Source organism: Schistocerca piceifrons, chromosome 5, assembly GCF_021461385.2.
Source record: "Schistocerca piceifrons isolate TAMUIC-IGC-003096 chromosome 5, iqSchPice1.1, whole genome shotgun sequence".
NCBI classification, from domain to species: Eukaryota; Metazoa; Arthropoda; class Insecta; order Orthoptera; family Acrididae; genus Schistocerca; species Schistocerca piceifrons.
In genome coordinates, this window is record NC_060142.1 from 565,033,215 (window position 1) to 565,057,427 (window position 24,213).

General features: G+C 39.4%; 1 protein-coding gene across 4 annotated transcripts in view; it reads left to right on the forward strand.

The window, feature by feature from the left end:
* Positions 1–24,213, forward strand: part of LOC124798017 (actin-related protein 8) — a 173,646-nt gene that overhangs the window by 62,826 nt on the left and 86,607 nt on the right. For all 4 annotated transcript variants that reach the window (XM_047261215.1, XM_047261216.1, XM_047261217.1 and 1 more), the window contains exon 6: positions 16,926–17,042. In XM_047261215.1, coding sequence (XP_047117171.1) covers positions 16,926–17,042 — 117 coding nt within the window. The remainder of the gene's footprint in view (positions 1–16,925; positions 17,043–24,213) is intronic.

Genomic DNA, 24,213 nt, shown 5'->3' on the forward strand with positions numbered 1-24,213 from the left:
AGAGCCATGAATTGTCTCATCGCATTTCGGACCGTTTCCTCCTCACATTTTCTTGCAGGCATCACAACACTTCCAAATAGTACCATTGATTAACATTTTGTCCCTATGGCATGAATTCATGATGAACTAAACCTTCAAACTCGAAGAAAACTAAAAGCATGGCATGACATTTGTCCTGACCTGATGAGCTTTTTTTGGTCTTGGAGAATCTTTTACGACCCATTGTGAAGACTGAACCTTGGTCTCATCACCACTTACGAGTTTCTTAAGAAACATCTCGTTCTCACTTGTGCAATCCGGAAGCTCTTCACAGATTGAGAAGCAAAGGTCTTTCTGGTCTTGACTCATGAGCCGTGGGACGAACTTGGCAGCAACAGGATGCATTCCAAGATGCTGTGTCAGGATTTCATGACATGATCCAACTGAAATGTTACATCCATCTGCAATGTCTCGGACAGTCAGTATTCAATTGGCATGCACAATTTTGTTGACGTTCATGACTTGAGCATTGTCGGTAGCGGTCGAAGGGGGTCCTGAACAAGGGTCATCTGTAACTTCTGTCCAGCCATTTTTAAACCATGTAAACCATTCATAACACTGAGTATGGCTTGAGCACTCATCACTGTAGGCTTCCTGCATCTTTTGGTGTACGTCTGTAAAGGTTTCCTTCAGTTTCACATAAAATTTAATGCAGACACATTAGTCCTCCAACTCTGCCATCTCGAAATTCGCAAACTGCGTGACACAATGTTCTACTCAGTGTAGCACTGAACAATAACTAATAGATATACAACAGGGAAACTTCCTGCGAAATTACGAATGTGTGCTTTAAATATACTGTCACTCTTGTTCTTTAGTGAGGTTCAAAAAAAGTCTCTCTTGCCACTGTGTGAACATTTCTAGATAGTTTCTAATTATGTTTCTTAGGCAGGGGATGAGTTGGTTGTTGTTTGTAAGTGACTAGAAATTGATTGTTGTCAAGCAAATAGAACCTGCTGCAAATGGGTGCATTGAAAGAGCTATTGAGGGTCAAATACCAGAGATACCAGTAGGAACTTCATGTACTCCTGTGGATACTGTCTCTTCTGCAGCAAATACAGGTCCATCATTATTTGTCCACTTGACTGTGAGTGGCACATCAATGGTAGCTCTGGGCATGCTATATGGAGGAGATAGGGACCAGCGAGAACTCAGAATGACACACCCATCCACCTAACAGACAACTTCAAGATGCTGTCTTCCACTGAAACTGAAACTGAGCCTGTGAGACTCACTTCACCCGTTAGGATACCTGATGTGTTTTGTATCTGTGGGAGGCTAATGCAAGTGAGTAGGGGTCAGGTAATCATCAGCAGTTCAAACATATGGCGAGTAATGGCCCCCCTTTGGAAAATGGCAAGAAGAAATGGGAAGTAGCACTGGGTGCACTGGCTGTGTATATCTGGGGACCTCATTCAGCATGTTGAAGAGGCTCTGAGTCATACTTGGATCATTCCAGCGACTAGCAGAAAAGGTTAAGAATACCAGACTTGCTCATGGAGTTTCAATGAAGTTTATGATATGCAGCATTGTTCTCACAACAGATCATGACCCCCTTATTCCGAGTCAAATGGAAGACTTGAACCAGAGTCTGCTGGTTTTGTGACAAGCTGGGCTGTGACTTACTAGACTTGCACCAAAGGGTACAGAACAGTAGGGTCCCCTTAAATAGGTCAGGTGTGTTCTACACATCAGAGGTAGCTACCCAGGTAGCTGATGGTGTGTAGGGTGCACACAAGGCTCTATAGAGAAAAACAGCACAGATGGTCACAGGTTTGTTTGATCCATGGTAGAGTGTCACAGAGATGTTAAAAGAACTGAACTGGCAGACACTTGAAAATAGAAGTAAACTTTGTTGAAAGAACTGAACTGGCAGACACTTGAAGACAGGTGTAAACTATTCAGAGAAAGCCCACTTACAAAGTTTCAAGAAATAGCTCTAAATGATGAGTCTAAGAATACAACACAACTACATACGTATTGCTCCCATAGAGGTCTTGAAGACAGGATTAGATTAATTACAACACACACACACACATTTAAACAGTCATTCTTCTGAGGCTCTATACAAGTATGGAATGGGGAAAAAGGCCCTAATAACTGATACAATGAGATTACCCTCTTCCATGCACTTCACAGTGATTTGCAGAGTATAGATGTGAACATACACTCCTGGAAATTGAAATAAGAACACCATGAATTCATTGTCCCAGGAAGGGGAAACTTTATTGACACATTCCTGGGGTCAGATACATCACATGATCACACTGACAGAACCACAGGCACATAGACACAGGCAACAGAGCATGCACAATGTCGGCACTAGTACAGTGTATATCCACCTTTCGCAGCAATGCAAGCTGCTATTCTCCCATGGAGACGATCGTAGAGATGCTGGATGTAGTCCTGTGGAACGGCTTGCCATGCCATTTCCACCTGGCGCCTCAGTTGGACCAGCGTTGGTGCTGGACGTGCAGACCGCGTGAGACGACGCTTCATCCAGTCCCAAACATGCTCAATGGGGGACAGATCCGGAGATCTTGCTGGCCAGGGTAGTTGACTTACACCTTCTAGAGCACGTTGGGTGGCACGGGATACATGTGGACGTGCATTGTCCTGTTGGAACAGCAAGTTCCCTTGCCGGTCTAGGAATGGTAGAACGATGGGTTCGATGACGGTTTGGATGTACCGTGCACTATTCAGTGTCCCCTCGACGATCACCAGTGGTGTACGGCCAGTGTAGGAGATCGCTCCCCACACCATGATGCCGGGTGTTGGCCCTGTGTGCCTCGGTCGTATGCAGTCCTGATTGTGGCGCTCACCTGCACAGCGCCAAACACGCATACGACCATCATTGGCACCAAGGCAGAAGCGACTCTCATCGCTGAAGACGACACGTCTCCATTCGTCCCTCCATTCACGCCTGTCGCGACACCACTGGAGGCGGGCTGCACGATGTTGGGGCGTGAGCAGAAGACGGCCTAACGGTGTGCGGGACCGTAGCCCAGCTTCATGGAGACGGTTGCAAATGGTCCTCGCCGATACCCCAGGAGCAACAGTGTCCCTAATTTGCTGGGAAGTGGCGGTGCGGTCCCCTACGGCACTGCGTAGGATCCTACGGTCTTGGCGTGCATCCGTGCGTCGCTGCGGTCCGGTCCCAGGTCGACGGGCACGTGCACCTTCCGCCGACCACTGGCGACAACATCGATGTACTGTGGAGACCTCATGCCCCACTTGTTGAGCAATTCGGCGGTACGTCCACCCGGCCTCCCGCATGCCCACTATATGCCCTCGCTCAAAGTCCGTCAACTGCACATACGGTTCACGTCCACGCTGTCGCGGCATGCTACCAGTGTTAAAGACTGCGATGGAGCTCCGTATGCCACGGCAAACTGGCTGACACTGACGGCGGCGGTGCACAAATGCTGCGCAGCTAGCGCCATTCGACGGCCAACACCACGGTTCCTGGTGTGTCCGCTGTGCCGTGCGTGTGATCATTGCTTGTACAGCCCTCTCGCAGTGTCCGGAGCAAGTATGGTGGGTCTGACACATCGGTGTCAATGTGTTCTTTTTTCCATTTCCAGGAGTGTAGATGTAGATCAAGGTCTGAAAGGCCATTCACCCATTTACTAACGGAATGCCCCTCTAGTAATGAAGAAAGAACCAAAATGTTGTCTATAGTTTGCTGATACTCCCCTGCACTCTAGTTTGAATGAATATAGTCTGCATCAGGCGATATGAATTTCGATCTTTCAACATTCTTTCCCTTGCACAATTACTTAGAAAATTAATATTAAAGTCACCACTTACAGCTAACTTTTGGTGTTTTCTGTAATATGAACCAAAAATTATCTGTAGCTTCAACAGGAGTGTTCTGAACTCAGAGCCAGGGGACTTAAGATAACTGTAATTAAAAAATTGAACTTCACTAAATTCAACTACTCCTGTGCAACATACAGTAACCTGTTCAGTGTAGTGCTTTGATACATCAGTAGATTCAAATGGATACCATTTTTCAGATAACTGGCTGCTCCCCCACTCTGCAATGATCTCCTTGAAACAAGCCAGCTGGTCGGTTTCCATAAAGATATTGGGTGAACCCACTACAATTCCAATGATATTTTTTCTGAATTGTATTTATTATTATTATTATTATTATTATTATTATTATTATTATTGTTAAATATGCAGTCCTGTTAAAGTGCATTACTATTTGATAGTCAGCCGCTCATGGCCTCGTGGTAGTGTTCTCGCTTCCCCAAGCACAGGGTCCTGGGTTCGATTCCCGGCAGGGTCAGGGATTTTCACCTGACCCCCAAGATGATGGGGTGTTGTTGTGTCGTCTTCATCATCATTCATTCCCATTACGGTCGGAGGAAGGCAGTGGCAAACTACCTCCATTAGGACCTTGCCTATCACGGTGGTACGGGTCTCCTGCATTATTCCCCTACGCTCTGTCAAGAAGCATGGGACTTCATTTCCATTTCCACTATTTGATATACAGCTTTATGACAAACAATGCTATTTGCCATGTAGTTTTCAGTCCCTGAATGTAGATTAATTTGTACAGAGAGTGGCTGATAAACCATGTTTTTTAATTTATTTTGAATTTGTGAGGATTTCCAATTTCTTACTTTATATTACATGGGAGCTTGTTGAATACCTTCTCACCAGAGTGCATAACTACTTTCTGTGCACTATACAAAATGCAAAGTATACATTGTTTTTGTCTTGTATTGTAACTGCTTAAATCACAATTCAGTTGAAACTGTATTACACAATATTCTCACTTCTGCTGAATAAACGCTTTATGTACATTAAGTGCACTGTCTCAGAAGGTAATTTGGGAAGACAAGAGGGAGTGAAAATATGCAAAATAAGCTAACACTCTTGTCATTAGGTCAACACAGTGGGAGACGCTTCTAGGGGCCTAATAACACTAAACTGAGTTAATTTATCTATGTGATGATCCCATTATTCAACTGGACCCCAATAAATTTCAGACAATATGTTTCATTTAGTTTATGACCATTAGTGTCTACTTATGGTGCTAACAGTGTGTTATTGCTGGTGTGAAACTTCATATTATGAGTCTTCATGAGATTAAACAGTTAGCTGTGAACAACTTGCAGGTGTCTTGAGGAGTCATTTGAGTTGTTTCTGCTAAGGTTGAATTTGAATCCTTAATTCAGCAAACATTATGGTTTTTGAACTGCCTTTAAAAGTAATTGAAAGATCATTTATGTAGGTTGTAAATGACATTGGGCCCAGTACTGATCCCCATGCCACTCTACATGATATGTTCCCCTATTCTGAGGTTATTTTTGTGCCTGTGACACAGTTTGTTAATGAGGCCTACTGCTTTCTGTTATGAAAGTAAGACTCCTTCCATGCAATACAGATGCTATTAATGCAATAACACTTTAGTTTGTCACATAGAATTTTGTGATGCATATGATCAAAGGCTTCTGCAAGGAAGTAGTAATTGAATTTGGTGAACAATGATGTGAAAGTGTCACCAGTTCTGCCAAAGGACTCAGGGGCTAAGTTTCTTTTGGGTCTCTGTTTTTGCTTGTTTCTTGTTCCTTGATTTTCCAAAATGTTTTTGCCTCAGTCGTGGTGTGTGATGTTTTTGAGCATAGTACATTAGTTTTGCTTTTTTTAGTGACAGACTGGAGGATTTTTCAATACTGATGGTAATGGAGTTTCATATCTGGACTGCAGCTTGTACTCTGAATGGAGTAGAGCTCTTTCTTCCTAGAACAAGGTAGTTTAATCTCAGAAATTATTCACTACTTTTCTCACTATTCTTCAGTTTCATCGTATTTGATTTAGAGGAAAACAAGACTTAATGAGCTGTAAGGATATTTTTAAGAATAAATTAAATTTTGTGTCATTATTGTCTGATATATAAATTTCTACCGTGTTCTTCCTGTAATTTATCTCTAAATACTGTGATCAAGGCATTGTTTCTGATTCTGAAATCCAGTAGATTTCTTCCATTATCTGTACCTAACTTACAGTAATATTACCAGATGGTAGGTCTCCCCTGACCTGGTGTTTTGGGTGACTTTTCTGAACTGTACCTCTTTCCCTAAGCGTCTCCAGTCCTTTTCCTTCTCTCCTCTTCCTTCTCCTTCAGCTCTTCTGCCAGAAGAAGCAGCCACTGGCACTGAAAGCTTGTAAAAGTTAAACCTTTTTCTGTGTGTAATCTCCCGCCACCGCTTGGTGAGTAGAATTTTTATCTATCCACTTACATTACACTGTCAGTAATTGATTATTTTCATTAGTATATTTTTCTTGTTAACATTTGATCATTATGGTCTGATAAACTGTTGGTTATTAGTTTTGTAGCTAAATATTGCAAGTTATTGGCTCTAAACATGAGTTGTCAATAACAGTTGCATTATGTCCCTTCAGTCCTAGTAGGGAATCTCATTGTGGAAAATAATCCACAACTGGACACAAGCAATCCTAAATCTTAAGTGTCATCAGTTACTATTATGTGACAGAAAATTAACATTAAAGTTTCCACAAACCCTGATTCTCCAGTTAATCATGCATAACTTAGTTAAAAGTGTTTCTAGTTGCTTTATGAAGCGTAATATAGTTCCTGCTGGTATTCTGTGCACAGTCAGTACTACAAGTTTGTATGCTTCCTGATCAACTATTGTGGCACAGCCACTCCACCTTTCTTCTTATTTGTTCTATCGTAATGTGATATTAACTCGTTTCCATCAAAATGAAACTATTCACTTTCAATAATTTCCATGTGAAAATGTATAACAAGTTTGCTGAAATTCTGTCTACCCATTTGTTTTCCTGCATTATTATTAGAAGTTCATCTCTTCTATTTATGAATCTTCCGGTGTTTTCATGGAAGACACTAAATGGATTTTCTTAAATGTTCTTGTCTTTGTCCAAGCTGCAGTATTTGGTTGTACTAATAATGTTTCCTCTACAGCTCTGTCTTTTGGATGAGTTTACGGCTTCCTATACTGTATGATTTCTTGAATATACATCTCCATTAGTAACAGTATGTGTGTCTCATATGCAGCTCTAAATCTTTTGAGTAGTTTTTCTTTTATGTTTTTCCAAGTCTCATTTTGGTTTATGTTTCGTTTTCCACTTAATTATTTTTGCCATTGCACATTTCATTTTCACGTTTTATAAAACTGGCTTTGCACACTGCCCTGCGTCATTTAAAGCGATTCTCCCTCCTTTGTTTTTAGCCTCTTCAGTGTCTGTCAAACCTATTGCAGTACACAGTCTCTTTGGGCTAGGATGACAGTCTTCTTCCAGACTCTTACTTGTGCAACCCGTAATCGGTTGAACCACAAATCCATGAACTGTCAGAGTTATTTCCTATTTCTTCTAATATATCCACAGTTACTGTTGAAAGATCAACACAACTGGAATGATTTTCCAAGAAATTAACCACCAAATGACACTTAAGATATGCCTTCAGAAGAATTAGTTGATGCTGGTTGCATATCACATTCTTCATACTTCATACTTGCAAGATTGAGAAAGTTACTATGAAACAATGGAACCTGAGCAATGACAGATTCTGTTAGCAGGCATATATGAAGGAAATACAATGTATATAAATTGCGTCTTATCTCAAAAATTAACACTTTCAGATGCTACAAAACGAACTTGTATCTATTGTTGTTTATATATACATCCACTTCCACTCTCTGTAAAACACTGTGAAACACACGGCAGAGGGTTGTTCCAAGTATTATGGTTTCTTTACATTCCATTTGCACATGGAGTGTGGGAAGAATGACTTCTTAAATGCCAAATGCCTCTGAGAGTATGGCAAATGGTCTAATCTGGGTTTATTGTCTCTACAGGACCACTTTTGAAAAATGTGTGCAGTGTGTCTTAGCAGCTAAAACTTTGACACTGCATTCCTTCGATTATATTCCTCACATGGAAAAAAAAATGCAGGGCAGCTTTTGATGTGTCAGATTGGACTATCCCCTTGTTATTCTACGGTGTTTGTAACAGTTGTAGCAGAAACAACTTCCTCTTTAACACTTACCATATGCTGAGGTTATGCTGGTGTCAGAACAAGATTCGTGATACTGGGTAGTTTGAATAACGTAAATTTTGAGACAAAGGCCTATTATTCCTTGCCTCTATGGCAGACATATTATTCTGCAATGCTGTTAACTGACAGGCACATAATGTAAGCTAAATGATATATGCAATGCTACATGCCACTCAGAAAATGTTTGGATGGTTGTTCCATTGACTTTGAGACATGGGGTCATTTGAAATGAGATTTGAGTATCATGATACATTTCCCATGGTTTTCGTGTTGCATGTGGTGGACTGAGTTTCATAATGAATAGATCACACTGGAAAAAAGTATCAAGAATTGCAACTACCATGGGCATCAACAATGTTGTTTTGTAGTTCTTTCTTTTTTTGACCCATATCAGGTACAACATATACTAGCTCTCAGGCCATAAGACAACATGCTACATTACAGTTTTATCATTGATTTCTAGAGATGCACAGTTTATAGCTTACTTGCATTTTATTTACTTGTGATGTGGCATTTTTACAGATTGGAATAATAAATTGTCACAATAACCAACTCTTGTCAGATGAAAATCCTCTAGTGATAATGGAAGCATGTCATTATTTTTTCCTTGGTGTCATTGTATATGTTTGAAATGTAGTTGGCAGATTCATAATGCTGTAATCCACTGGACACATTATCAGATGCTGTTTTTCAACAGTTTCTGTGAAACAGATTACCTATGCTATTAAAGAAGATTACTCTTACAGAAAGATAGTGTATGTAGATCACACACAATATGTGGCACAGTCTGAATTTGTATTATAGTATGTAATCCAAAAGGTCTAGTGAGTAATGGATCAGTTGGGGAAGTGTTGTGTCTCTGTTCACGTGGATTCTATGGATACCTGACTATCTGGCTATTTAAGGTATCGTTTTTGCCACACACATTGACTGTGTACAGATGTTAGTGAAGTATGTCATGCAGTCAGATCTCTACAGCCTCTTTGTGAATACAATCCTAGAAGTTGTTGGATTGTTGCAACAATTTGGGCTTGTCATTATTCATGGTATTTCTGTGGGAGATTTAGCGCTCTGCCACAGTGGATTTTGTCAGCTGAAAGTTTCCTACATGGTGTTTGTGCGCATTGCGTCTCTTTCTTACTGTCTGAATAGTCTGGCCTACATACATTTTCTCACACTGACAAAGGATGTAATAGACTTCCAGTTTCCCAAGTCCTATATCATCCTTGACTGATCGCAATAAGGTTTTTGTCTTGGCTGGTGGGCAGAACACACACTTGACATTGTGTTTAAGGCATATTCTTCTAATTTTTGCTGAAGTTTTCCCGTCATATGGAGTAATTTGCATCAATTTTAAGGCACATTGTATCTGGTGATTACTGTAACCATTCATGCAAAACATGCCCTGTAAATGCTGCAGTTCATCTGCTAGACTGTCACAGTCCAAGATTTCGAGGGCTCTTTGCACTAGTGTGCATAGGACACTTTCTATTTGTGAAAGAGCATGGCAGTTGGAGGCATACGAGTAAAAATCTCTGTGTGTAGATTTATGGTAGATGCTGTTTCCTACAAAGCTGACTGGTCTTCATTTCACGTCCAGAAATGGAAGTTGATGATAGGTTTCCTCTATCTCCATCGTGAAATTGATGTTTTGGTGCAACGAATTCTGGTGTTGCAGACAGTCTTGTTGGTGACATTGTCAGTGTGGCCAGATTATGAACATGTCTTCTACGTATCAATAAAAGCACAAGAACTTGTTGACTGCTGACTCCAGAGCTTGTTCTTCAAATGCCTCCATAAACATATTGGCCACCACTGGTGATAGTGGTGGGCAGCCCATTGCTATTCTCTCTGTTTGTTCATAGTAATTTACATCGAACAGAAAGTAGTTTGACGCAACTACAAATTCGAACAGCTTTGTTAGCGCTGTCCCAAACGTTTCTCCTATGAGACTTAGGGAGTCTCTTAGAGCACCCATGGCCTTGGTGGAACTGCCCTGGTAAGTGTACAGCATGTTTCACATCATATTTCATCTGCAGTGTCCTGTGGGAGTGCAAGAGCAACCTGTTCCACAGAACTGATTAATTCTGCTGTTGGTATAGTTGTCATTGTTGGTGCAAAATTCAGCCCTTTCCTAGTACAGACAAAGTAACATCATCAGTTACTTTCTCTGTACAGTTAAAGACAATTCTCTGAGGTTCTTCTCCCAGTCCTGTCTAAAATATTTTAAAAACTTGCTGTTCCACAAATCCAAAACTTCATTACAAAATATTCTGTTATTCTAAACAATCAGTTTGGTTTTCAGCAGGAGAAAAACACCATAGATGTAGTAAACAGTTTCATTGAGAAAATAAGTACATCATTAGACAAGAGAAATAAGGTGTCAGGAATTTTCTGTGACCTCACAAAGATGTTTGATTCTGTAAAAGTGTGGCATTAGCGACAGTACCCTACAATGGCTTAAATCCTTCCTATCCAACAGAAAGCAAAGAGTTAGCATATCTTCAAATGGCGCATATTATTTTTCTGACGAAAAAAATATCTCAGGGTGTTCCACAAGGCCCCATATTGGGACCAGTCCTATCTCTCTTCTATGTTAATGACTTACCATTAAATATCAGCTCCCCATCAGTTCTGTTTGCAGGTGATACTCCTGTCTTAGTTGAACATCAGGATTTGGAAAAAATTCCCAAGTCTGTGATCAGTACCCGCAGTACCTTACAAACTTGGTTTCAGCTAAATGGATTGAATCTAAACATATCTAAGACTCATGTGATGCAGTTCAAAACCAAACAGTCGCAATGTGAGGAGATTAAGATTGTACACAACAATCAAGATATAGAAGAAGTTGACTCAGTCAGATTCTTAGGTTTAAATGTAGATAAAAATTTGAGCTGGCCGGCACACATTGAATATCTGGAAAAGAAACTGAGCAGCTTTGCATTTGCAATGCAAATATTATCAACTGCAAGGTATTGTTCTTTGGAGTAACTCGACTAACATAGTGCGGGTACTAAAAATACAGAAAAAAATCATTCGAAATATGTGCACTGTAAATCAAAAAGATCCATGTCGACCATTATTTAGAAAACTTAAAATAATAACTCTGCCGTCCTTATACAAGTATGAGATTATTATATTTTTGTACACCAGACATGAATTATTTGAGGGAAACCATTTTGTCCATTTACATGGTATTAGGAACAAAGAAAATTTTATGCTCCTCGCCCACCCAGAGACCTCAATACATGGGAATCAAAATTTGTAATAAATTAAAAGAGAAAAAGTTGATGCAGATGAATTTAGGTTCACTTATAAGAAAGCTAAATGAGGTACTGACACTGAAGTGTTACTACTCAGTGGATTAATTCATGCAGGACAAACTCGAATTTGAGCTGGTTACAATGTGTTACACATTCCAAGAAATATCCTTATAGTGCTATTATTTATTATAGTGCTATTATTTACTTAATGTAAAAATCATTGTAACTGTTTTATAAATTTTTGACATGTCTCCTGTATGCAAACAAAATGGATTGCAAATGTATGTCATGAGATGAATAAAACACAATTCACAATTCTTGCGGTGATTTAGCCGCAAGGCATTCAGTTTGTCTGCAGGCGGCTGTGTGTCATGCTTTTTCAACTTGAGACCAGCTAACTGCATCTATCCACTCCCACGAGTCAGATGTGTACATCAATGCCAACTGCAGGTGGAGTGGAAAGAGTTCTCTTGAGGTCTCATCGAGCCTGTATCAAGTGATCCTGATCTTCTCTCTGACTAGGGCCAGGCTGAGTTCTGGTTGGTAGATGGATTTCTGGGTGGATGAATGACCTTCACAAAAGATCGTGTTCTTGGGAGCTCTGTAGCACACAATTGCGGCGAAGAGGTGCTCCTTCCTGTTATGAAGCTTGTCGAGCTTCTTAATTTTGTTGGGCAACTCCTCCCTGTAGAGATACTTGATATGTGATTTTAGGTTTTCCCGGCATAGGAAAATCTTGAATAATTCTCGGGTACACCCGAGAACCAGTCAATATTTTCCAGTGCCAGGTAAACTTAAAATTGTTGTCATTGAACAGACGGAGGAACCAACAGAGTAGTACTCAAGGATTTCATAGTCTCTAACATCAAATCAAATTATATCTAGGCAATGTTCACATGACGGAAATCTGCTGTACATTTTTGAATCACGCATTCAGACATGTAATATTCAACCTGCAATCAATCACACAAACATGCGTTAACACAAAATGTTTCTAGATGCAGACAAACCTGTGTTGATGGGCAGCTAGAAAGGTAGGTGGTGCCCGTATGCTGTTCAGTTGACTGCATGTTCCGTTGTGAGTAGATGTATCTTCTGTTATTTTTGTTTGTTTGACATTGTGAAAAATGAATGAAACCAAAGGTGAGAATATTGACATTGAGTTACTAATTGGCAAAACAGAGAAAAGGCCAGCAATTTGGAGTATAGGATTGGAATTTTGTAAAAATAAAATTTTGAGACAACAAGCTTGGAAAGAATTGGTTTTGATCTTCTGTGAGGGAAATGACTTACGGAAAAAAAGAAGAATATAGGCTGTAGAAACTTCTCACGAAATTTCAATCACCAACTTTCTCCTCTGAATGAAAAAATATTTTGTTGACACCGATCTACATAGGGAGAAATGATCACCATAATAAAATAATGGAAATTAAAGCTCACACCGAAAGATAGGTGTTCGTTTTTTCCATGTGCTGTACAAGATTAGAATAATAGAGAATTATTGTGAAGGCGGTTCATTGAATCCTCTGCCAGGCACTTAAATGTGATTTGCAGAGTATTCATGTAGACGTAGATGCAGATAGGTAAGAAAAACTTTACCGTTGTCAAGTACACTTGTGTGCATGTCATACGATCTGCATGTTCAAGTTTACCTTCATTAACAAAGAAGTTCGTAAATTTAGCCTGGGCATTATCCCATGATTGAAGTGGGTCATCCATTGTGAGTAGCAGTTACATTTGTGAGATTTCCCTCTAAGATGTCTTTGTGTTTCACTCCAACTCTCATTGGAACATAGTTGTGAAGAATTGTAATTGCTTTTACAATGTGTTCTACACAATCCATACTGACATCTAACAGGCGATGTAGTATTCTCCACTTACTACACATTGTACCGACGTACCTACGTGCTAAAGTTAGCCAACGGTTAACTATCTTTTTTTCATGAATCAGCAGCTTTCCATTGTTCAGTCTCATTAAATTTTCCATCAGTCCAAATGCTTCATCACCTATGATCATGTAAGAAAGTGTCATGTTGTTTTTCTGATAAAGGTCTTGGTTTTGGTATATCCAAAGATTTTTCTGTGTTGATATAACATGGAATCCCTGAAAATTCCTGATTCACTCTCTTTCCCATAAGCACCTATGTTTACCCACATAGTCATAATCACAAAGTACGTTCTACACGTAGACATGTTTGGAGTACCAGGTAGATGGACTGGTGGCGTGCGTAAACACGTTCAGAGCACACACGGACAGGTACAAAGGCATGCGTGGTAACACGTCCAGAGCAGTTAAAGGGTTAAAAGATTAGAAAGGAGTTATGGTTACACAAGTGGACAGAATTTAGCACCAGGTACACTTTCTTCAGCTGCTTCTAGAAATGGGTCACAACTTCAGTTGTTTCCCAAGTGCTAAATTGTTAAGTTGTTAAATGTTAGCATGGATAAAATTAAATAAAAACTTACTTTAAAATAATTATTAGTTTTTGTTTTGGTGAAATGCAGTAACTGATGGCATTCTGGTCTGCTTTATATCCTCTTGGGAGAGGCGGAGCAAGTCGTCAAATGATTTTCTATACATTCTGAAGTAATTGAAAAATTTAGATTCATTGTCCCACAGTTGCAGATGCAATGTGGTAAATTAACTCATAGAGAGCATGTTCAAAACTGGATGAACTCAGTATCTTCATTTTTGCTTTTTCTTATGATACTCCCACAAAATTATAGCTTCCTCAACATCCATTTTCTGGGCTCCACTGAGACACACTGCAAGAGGGTGACTGGGAGAGAGTAATTACAGCAGCTAACATGCTTTAATACTCATCATCAGAACGTTTCTGAAATTCAATTGTGTGTCAACATGCACTTACTTCTGAACTTAGCTACATGTGGGCTACATGCCAGTTTGGCAGTATGAACTCAGTCATCACTCAAACATCCACTTCATTCATTTGCATGCCATCATGAAGAGAGGTTTCGGGATGTGGAATGAGTAAAATTATTCATGAAGACTAGTATTCCTGGAAGAAAAATTTGCAGTGACATGACTTAGCCACAGCCTGGGAGATGTTACAGAATGAAATTTTCACTCTGTAGTGGAGTTTGTGCTGATATGAAACTTCCTGGCAGATTAAAACTGTATGCCAGACTCAGACTTGAACTCGGGTCCTTTGGCTATTGTGGTAAAGTCCTCTACCAACTGAGCTACTCAAGCATGACTCGCAACCCATCCTCACAGTTTTACCTCCACCAGTACGTCAGTTCCTACCTTTCAGACTTACCCCTGAAAGGCAAAGGTCCCAAGTTCGAGTCTCGGTCCTGCACACAGTTTTAATCTGCCAGGAAGTTTCACATCAGCCGACACTCTGCTACAGAGTGAAAATTCCATTCTGGAAGCATCCTTCCGCTGTGGCTAAGCCATGACATCATAATCTCCTTTCTTCCAGGACGGCTAGTCTTGCAAGTTTCACAGCAGAGCTTCTGTACAGTTTGGAAGATAGGAAATGAGGTACTGGTGGAAGTAAAGCTGTGATGATGGGATGTGAGGTGTGCTTGGGTAGCTAAGTTGGTAGACCACAGCATAACGTGAGCAAATTTTTATGCCTGCATTCCAATGATAAATCTCTCTGAATTGGTAGACCGCTTGCCCATGAAAGGCAAAGGTCCCTAGTCTGAGGTGAAGATTACTCCAGTGGATAACTTTGAATAAAGATATGCAATGTTCCAGCAACCCCATTGCATGTCACTTCATGAGAGAGATTTATCATTGCAATGCAGGCAGAAAAATTTGTCCACTTTATGGTGCCACCTCAATTTATTATCTATTTGGCCATACTGGAGTATCACACCTGAAGTTTCACAATGCAGATTTGTTCTTTAGTTTTGTCTTACTTCACAATAAAATCCTCCATTATCATGGAATAGGATTTGCATCATTTACGAGTTTCTGTAACTTTTGATGGATGTCTTCTATCTCATCAGAATGTGCGTATGGTGATGCATAAACTTGAATGAGGGCCATGAATTATTTTTGTTTAGTTTTAAAACAAGTTTTGCTTATTTTGAGGCTTTTCCACATTGGTTCTTGTAATGTCTGTAACATTGTTTTTAATTTCTTTGTTTACAGATAATTTTGCACCTGAATTCCCCATCTGCTCTTTTCTACTGTAGTAAAAAAAGTGTTTTGGTTTTAATTTTTTATTTGATCTTTAGTTTGCAACCACACTTACGATAGCCCTACTGCATACCATTTGATATTATGGAACTCCTCTTCCAACTCCACTAAGCCATCTTCTGATCATAAAGTCCTTCAATTTATTGTCTTTAAATAAAAAAGTAGTAGAAACAATTGAGCTTCTGAGGTCTATATTATTGTTTCTTCAGCCAAGCTTTGAAGCAGCTGGGTGTGCCCTGTAGCCTAAAGCCATTCATTGTCTGAATTCCATTTGCCCATTACCCCTATAACTTGTACATGGACATGCAGCAATACTATATAGTTAACACTAGTCATGCCATTGCTGCTGTTAAGTGGTATTTCTTTGTGTTATCTGTAATATGTTTTATCCAGAACAGAAACAAGACTAACTCACCATGTGATCTGATGTGTGGGTATTTGAGCAGCCCATATATATTTGTTCTGTGTAAAACAATCTGTCAAATTTGTTACTTTATGGATTCTACCAGCTGCATGGCATGAACGAGTGGACTGGATGTTGGGATCAGTCCTCTGATGTAATTGAGGGCTCTTGTTCCAACTCTTAGTGAAGTCACATTTTGCAGCATGGTGTCACATATAACTATAAAGGTGTTGCAACAGCAAAGTATAATAATGTGAAATTAGACTCTTAATGAACAATAGGCCTAATCCAAATCCATGAATGTTCTCCTCCATGTACCTAAAAAAATAAAATATGTGTATGTAGTTGAACATTTAATCCTCTTTGCAGTTTTACAGGTTTAATTTTTTAGATAGTTTCTATAGTTTATATTGTAATATCATACTTTTTAAGTTATTTATATATCTTAATAATTTAGGAGTATAGGAGACCACTCACTAAACAGTGTTGAGTCACTGGCAAGCACACAAAAAGATTGAAAACATACTAGATTTTGGACAAACTCTGTAAAAGTCTAGAGAACATGCACAGGAATCTCTGTAGCTAAAATGTGCTGCCTGAACTCACAGTACTGGGATTGCAGTTCAGTGGTGGACTGGGGTGAGGGGTTGTGTCGAGTGGGATGGGTAAAGGGAGTAAGAAGCTGCGAGGAAGGTTGGGGAGGGGCAGCTAGTGGCTTGGAGGGAGGCAGCTAGTGGGTGGGATAAGATGTGGGAGGGGGAGAGGCAGCAGGTGTATGATATAGGAATGCAACATGTGAATGCTGGAACTGGTGAGTTGTGTGGCATACAATGACTGTGACATGATGGTGTGGATTGTTAGGGAATTGGTTAGTGGACTCCTTTACTCTTAAATTATTTACATTCTACCAGAACTTTCCTTACCATATTCATTCATATCTTATTATAGTGAAGTCTTTATATGTATCACATACTTTTTTAAATATAGGATCATGTAGCAGCTACATTTGGTGCTGGCCTTGGTTATGCCTGTGTTGTGGACGTTGGCGACCAAAAGTCATCAGTATCCTGTGTTGAAGATGGAATTTCCCACAAAAATACGAGGGTGAGTTATAGGCGACACTCTACACAGTTGTTTCTATGAGTGATGACCACTAAAAGGTTATCAGGGGAGCTATCAGCTATGAGTAATATTGACACATCTGCTCAAGCAAGATTACTAAAATTTGGTTTTGAGTAGAAATTGAAATTAATCACTGGAAAGAAAAATGTTAAAATTGTTGGTGGTGGATGCATTTTTGTTAGTGACCAATCTGATTTCTAGAAAAATTCTGAAAATTTAGAGATTACCACCATCAATTTTGCAGGGCCTTTACCTGTTATTTATGGGCAAAATGGAATGGTAGCTTGGAGACTGTGGCCAGACCATTTAAGGTTCCATGCTTGCATTCAAGTTTGCAAAACACTTTGTGATGATCAGCAGCCCCAGTGATGCTGTAGCAAGTTGTAAATGAATAAATGGTAGAATACTAATTGTATTCAGCCTTTATGTTTCCATGCCATGATCCATTAAGCTCTTATTGGTCATTGGCTGTAACAATAAAGCATTTCATGTATCTTATATCTATTAGGAGAACTGTCAAAATGAGAACTCATGAGACTTAACTAATTTACACTAATTTAATTTCAAATGGTTCTAAAGGCACACTTACATCAGATGTGTCTACAGAAAAGAAAGATTAGTTACTGATATCCAAGGAACACAGCTATAGTATGTCCTATCAGTACAAAGGCTAACAGACGAGAGAGAGATATGAGCAGGAATGCTCTTATTTACTTTCTAAAACAAAAAATATATTACAATCAATCACAACCAGCCACAGGCTGACTGCTGCTTTATCTCTGAAATATTATTTATGAAATAATAATTACATTTCACAAAATTAATTTACGTAAGTTTTTTGGATTTGAAGTTATTTAATAGAAAAGTGTACATTTTTATGCTGTTTGTCATTTTTGCGATGTTAAATTTATGTAAAACTACTTGGGTCTGTTATATACAGAAAAAATCATATATAGGATAATGATGACAATGCAGATTCAGTTTGTAAAGTGCTTAGTATAGTGCTGAGTGCTGATTTCTTTGAAAGGAGGCATAGAATGGAATAGTATTTGTAGGTCAGAAATCAAACCTACATACACCTCAGGACATATATTTAGCAGGCCTACAGTTGGAAGTAACAGCTCTAAAGAAAAACGAAACTCTCAAAATCAGTTCTCTTCGAAGGAATAAACAATGCACTTCACTAGTTAGTCTCTTATTCCCACATAATATTTGAATTTTGAGCATACACAGTGTTCATTTTCTGGGTAATTTTCGTGTTGTGTGCAAATCGATACTGTTGTTGTTGTTGTTGTGGTCTTCAGTCCTGAGACTGGTTTGATGCAGCTCTCCATGCTACTCTATCCTGTGCAAGCTTTTCATCTCCCAGTACCTACTGCAACCTACATCCTTCTGAATCTGCTTAGTGTATTCATCTCTTGGTCTCCCTCTACGATTTTTACCCTCCACGCTGCCCTCCAATACTAAATTGGTGATCCCTTGATGCCTCAGAACATGTCCTACCAACCGATCCCTTCTTCTGGTCAAGTTGTGCCACAAACTTCTCTTCTCCCCAATCCTATTCAATACTTCCTCATTAGTTATGTGATCTACCCATCTAATCTTCAGCATTCTTCTGTAGCACCACATTTCGAAAGCTTCTATTCTCTTCTTGTCCAAACTATTTATCGTCCATGTTTCACTTCCATACATGGCTACACTCCATACGAATACTTTCAGAAATGACTTCCTGACACTTCAATCAATACTGGATGTTAACAAATTTCTCTTCTTCAGAAATGCTTTCCTTGCCATTGCCAGCCTACATTTTATATCCTCTCTACTTCAACCATCATCAGTTATTTTGCTCCCCAAATAGCAAAACTCCTTTACTACTTTAAGTGCCTCATTTCCTAATCTAATTCCCTCAGCATCACCCGACTTAATTAGACTACATTCCATTATCCTTGTTTTGCTTTTGTTGATGTTCATCTTATATCCTCGTTTCAAGACACTGTCCATTCCATTCAACTGCTCTTGCAAGTCCTTTGCTGTCTCTGACAGAATTACAATGTCATCGGCGAACCTCAAAGTTTTTATTTCTTCTCCATGAATTTTAATACCTACTCCGAATTTTTCTTTTGTTTCCTTTACTGCTTGCTCAATATACAGATTGAACAACATCGGGGAGAGGCTACAACCCTGTCTTACTCCCTTCCCAACCACTGCTTCCCTTTCATGTCCCTCGACTCTTATAACTGCCATCTGGTTTCTGTACAAATTGTAAATAGCCTTTCGCTCCCTGTATTTTACCCCTGCCACCTTTAGAATTTGAAAGAGAGTATTCCAGTCAACATTGTCAAAAGCTTTCTCTAAGTCTACAAATGCTAGAAACGTAGGTTTGCCTTTCCTTAATCTTCCTTCTAAGATAAGTCGTAAGGTCAGTATTGCCTCACGTGTTCCAGTTTTTCTACGGAATCCAAACTGATCTTCCCCGAGGTTGGCTTCTACTAGTTTTTCCATTCGTCTGTAAAGAATTCGTGTTAGTATTTTGCAGCTGTGACTTATTAAGCTGATAGTTCGGTAATTTTCACATCTGTCAACACCTGCTTTCTTTGGGATTGGAATTATTATATTCTTCTTGAAGTCTGAGGGTATTTCGCCTGTTTCATACATCTTGCTCACCAGATGGTAGAGTTTTGTCAGGACTGGCTCTCCCACGGCCGTCAGTAGTTCCAATGGAATATTATCTACTCCGGGGGCCTTGTTTCGACTCAGGTCTTTCAGTGCTCTGTCAAACTCTTCACGCAGTATCATATCTCCCATTTCATCTTCATCTACATCCTCTTCCATTTCCATAATATTGTCCTCAAGTACATCGCCCTTGTATAGACCCTCTATATACTCCTTCCACCTTTCTGCTTTCCCTTCTTTGCTTAGAACTGGGTTTCCATCTGAGCTCTTGATATTCATACAAGTTGTTCTCTTATCTCCAAAGGTCTCTTTAATTTTCCTGTAGGCGGTATCTATCTTACCCCTAGTGAGATAGGCCTCTACATCCTTACATTTGTCCTCTAGCCATCCCTGCTTAGCCATTTTGCACTTCCTGTCGATCTCATTTTTGAGACGTTTGTATTCCTTTTTGCCTGTTTCACTTACTGCATTTTTATATTTTCTCCTTTCATCAATTAAATTCAATATTTCTTCTGTTACCCAAGGATTTCTACTAGCCCTCGTCTTTTTACCTGCTCGGTCCTCTGCTGCCTTCACTACTTCATCCCTCAAAGCTACCCATTCTTCTTCTACTGTATTTATTTCCCCCATTCCTGTCAATTGCTCCCTTATGCTCTCCCTGAATCTCTGTACAACCTCTGGTTCTTTTAGTTTATCCAGGTCTCATCTCCTTAAATTCCCACCTTTTTGCAGTTTCTTCAGTTTTAATCTACAGGTCATAACCAATAGATTGTGGTCAGAGTCCACATCTGCCCCTGGAAATGTCTTACAATTTAAAACCTGGTTCCTAAATCTCTGTCTTACCATTATATAATCTATCTGAAACCTTTTAGTATCTCCAGGGTTCTTCCATGTATACAACCTTCTTTGATGATTCTTAAACCAAGTGTTAGTTATGATTATGTTGTGCTCTGTGCAAAATTCGACCAGGCGGCTTCCTCTTTCATTTCTGTCCCCCAATCCATATTCACCTACTATGTTTCCTTCTCTCCCTTTTCCTACACTCGAATTCCAGTCACCCATGACTATTAAATTTTCGTCTCCCTTCACAATCTGAATAATTTCTTTTATTTCATCATACATTTCTTCAATTTCTTCGTCATCTGCAGAGCTAGTTGGCATATAAACTTGTACTACTGTAGTAGGCGTGGGCTTCGTATCTATCTTGGCCACAATAATGCGTTATCTATGCTGTTTGTAGTAGCTTACCCGCATTCCTATTTTCCTATTCATTATTAAGCCTACTCCTGCATTACCCCTATTTGATTTTGTGTTTATAAACCTGTAGTCACCTGACCAGAAGTCTTGTTCCTCCTGCCACCGAACTTCACTAATTCCCACTATATCTAACTTCAACCTATCCATTTCCCTTTTTAAATTTTCTAACCTACCTGCCCGATTAAGGGATCTGACATTCCACGCTCCGATCCGTAGAACGCCAGTTTTCTTTCTCCTGATAACGACATCCTCTTGAGTAGTCCCCGCGCGGAAATCCGAATGGGGGACTATTTTACCTCCGGAATATTTTACCCAAGAGGACGCCATCATCATGTAATCATACAGTAAAGCTGCATGCCCTTGGGAAAAATTACGACTGTAGTTTCCCCTTGCTTTCAGCCGTTCGCAGTACCAGCACAGCAAGGCCGTTTTGGTTATTGTTACAAGGCCAGATCAGTCAATCATCCAGACTGTTGCCCTTGCAACTACTGAAAAGGCTGCTGCCCCTCTTCAGGTACCACACGTTTGTCTGGCCTCTCAACAGATACCCCTCCATTGTGGTTGCACCTACGGTACGGCTATCTGTATCGCTGAGGCACGCAAGCCTCCCCACCTACAGTTGGAAGTAACAGCTCTAAAGAAAAACGAAACTCTCAAAATCAGTTCTCTTCGAAGGAATAAACACTGCACTTCACTAGTTAGTCTCTTATTCCCACATAATATTTGAATTTTGAGCATACACAGTGTTCATTTTCTGGGTAATTTTCGTGTTGTGTGCAAATCGATACTATCAGAAGTATTATATTCTGCATATTTGGCATCCTGCTGAATGACTCACACTCACATTTGTATGAAGACGTTCTTAACATCAAACTCAGTTCAAGTTCATTACAGAAAAGTTGACATATTTTTTTGTGTTCCTGTAGTAAGTATAAGTGGTGACTCTGTCATACTCTGTTAAGAAGTGTCTACAATACAGCTTTTTTTCTCATGAAGTTTATTTAAAAGCATTGTAATGCCATAGTCTGTTGTCTTCCTTCTAGAATCTCAACACAAACTCCCAGCTACATATCACTTTGGTCCTTCGTAACTCAGTAGTCCATGGACAGTGAGCTGTTCCTTTTTGACTCTACAAAAATCTATGTATATCAAAGCCATGAATGTTATCCTCATTTTGAGAGCTGCCACCCATTCCACATCATTAGTGTTCCCCTCTATAGCTTTAGCACTTGTGGGTACACCTGTTGTGGATGATAAGAATTATCCAAATAGGCTGATAACATTGCTAGGTTGTTTACAGACAATATCCTGTGCAGCTAACCCATAAACAGACTTGCACTATTTTTTCCAGTAAGCCTATTAAGAAAAACAACCAGTAAATCTTTTTCAGCCATCATAACCAGACCCTGATGAACTCAGTCATGTTGCTCACTAGAGCCATAATTACCAAAAATATTGCCTTTAACACTCCATCCATCTCTTCCAAAGTCACTTTGAGTTGCTGAACTTATATCTTAGTCTATCCGTAGGCCTCTCTAACTCATAATGCCACAGCTTGTGAGTCACCTGCTCCTGTTGCATCAACTGTAATCCCACAGATCTGAAGTTATGCTAACCCTCATCTGAAGACACCAGATTACTACTACCTGACACCTTTTCACTCGATTCTCCCCGATACCAGCATCATAATCTACTTTCCCTGTCTTAATTTCTTCTACTTGTATTCCATTTGTTTTGTGATTGGGACTAACTTTAATCCTTATTGCACCACTGCTACTGAGTATTGTCTTGTATCTTTCTCTCTGACCTTCATTTGATACAAATACTTCCGTATCTCCTGTGTACCCCACATATCTTCTCCTTTCCTATTACCTCACACCTTTCCTCTGATTCCCAGCCCCTACCTAGTCAGTCATGGATGGAAACTCTATGAGAATGGTAGGTTACCATTGTTTCTTTTGTTGAGTGCTTAATACATAGCATGAAACACGGATGTAGTGGCTGGTCTTTTGGGGAAGTTGCAGCTCACTTTCTTCAACTAAGTTTCGTTACACACTGAATTCTTTGTCATGGATGGAATTTGCTTCCTTCACTTCCCACACCCCCAAGAAACCTTTTATAGAGAGTATGCAACAAGTTCAGACTGAGACATAGACAAGATGATTATATACTCCTATGTAAAGTAAGTCTTTGTTTTTATGATTATGTAGTTGAATAGTGGAATCACTCTCCCATATCTATTGCACCAAGGAGAGCTAATTACACTGACTTAATCACATCAGTAATTATCTGTTATTGTGAGTGTTAAAGGTCTAGTGATTGAAAATAAATAAAAAGGATTAATTTTTCAGTTTTAGGATGTATTGAACATCATCCAAAGGTAAACATTAATACTGAAATAAAACACTAACTCATTATGGATTAAATTTTTTCTCAAATGAACGGAGGGTAATATATGTAGCATGAGGTAATGTGAATGTAGCCAGGAATTTTATCAAAAATGCAGTAATACTTAGGGCTTGCATAGAAAAATGTGAAGAGTAATGTTGCAGTAGTAAACTGAAAGTGAAGGAAGACATGCAATGAAGTAACTGCAAGACAGCTTTGAATGGTTTAAGTGTGGATTGAAGCAGAACAGCTGGAGAGAGTAAATTGTGAAATTGATGTGTAGGGTGACATAAGCATGCTGCCCTTCTTTATTTACATTCACTATCCCTTGTTAGTCCTATTTATTTTGTCCCCCACACATTTCAGCAATATTCTATAATGCCTTGCATGAGGTTTTTGTAGTCTCCTCTGTAGACCGATTGCATTTCACTAATAATCTACCAATGAACAAAAGTCTACCACTTGCTTTAGCAACAGCTGAGCCTGTGTGATCATTCCATTTCATATCCCTACAAATTGTTACCCATAATTATTTCAGTTGACTGATTCCAGTTGTGGCTTATTGATATTGTAGTTATAGAATATGTTTGTTTATTATATGAAGTGCGTGATTTTACATTTCTGAACATTTAAAGCAAGTTGCCAGTCTTTGTGCTACTTTGAAATCTTATCGAGTTCTGAATATTTGTGTATTTTCTTTCACCCTGTACATCAGTATAGATAACAACATCATCTGTGAAAAGTCTGTCGTCATTATTGATGATGTCTGCAAGATCATTAATGTACAGTTTGTACAACAAGACTCCAACACACTTTCCTGGGACACACCTAAAGT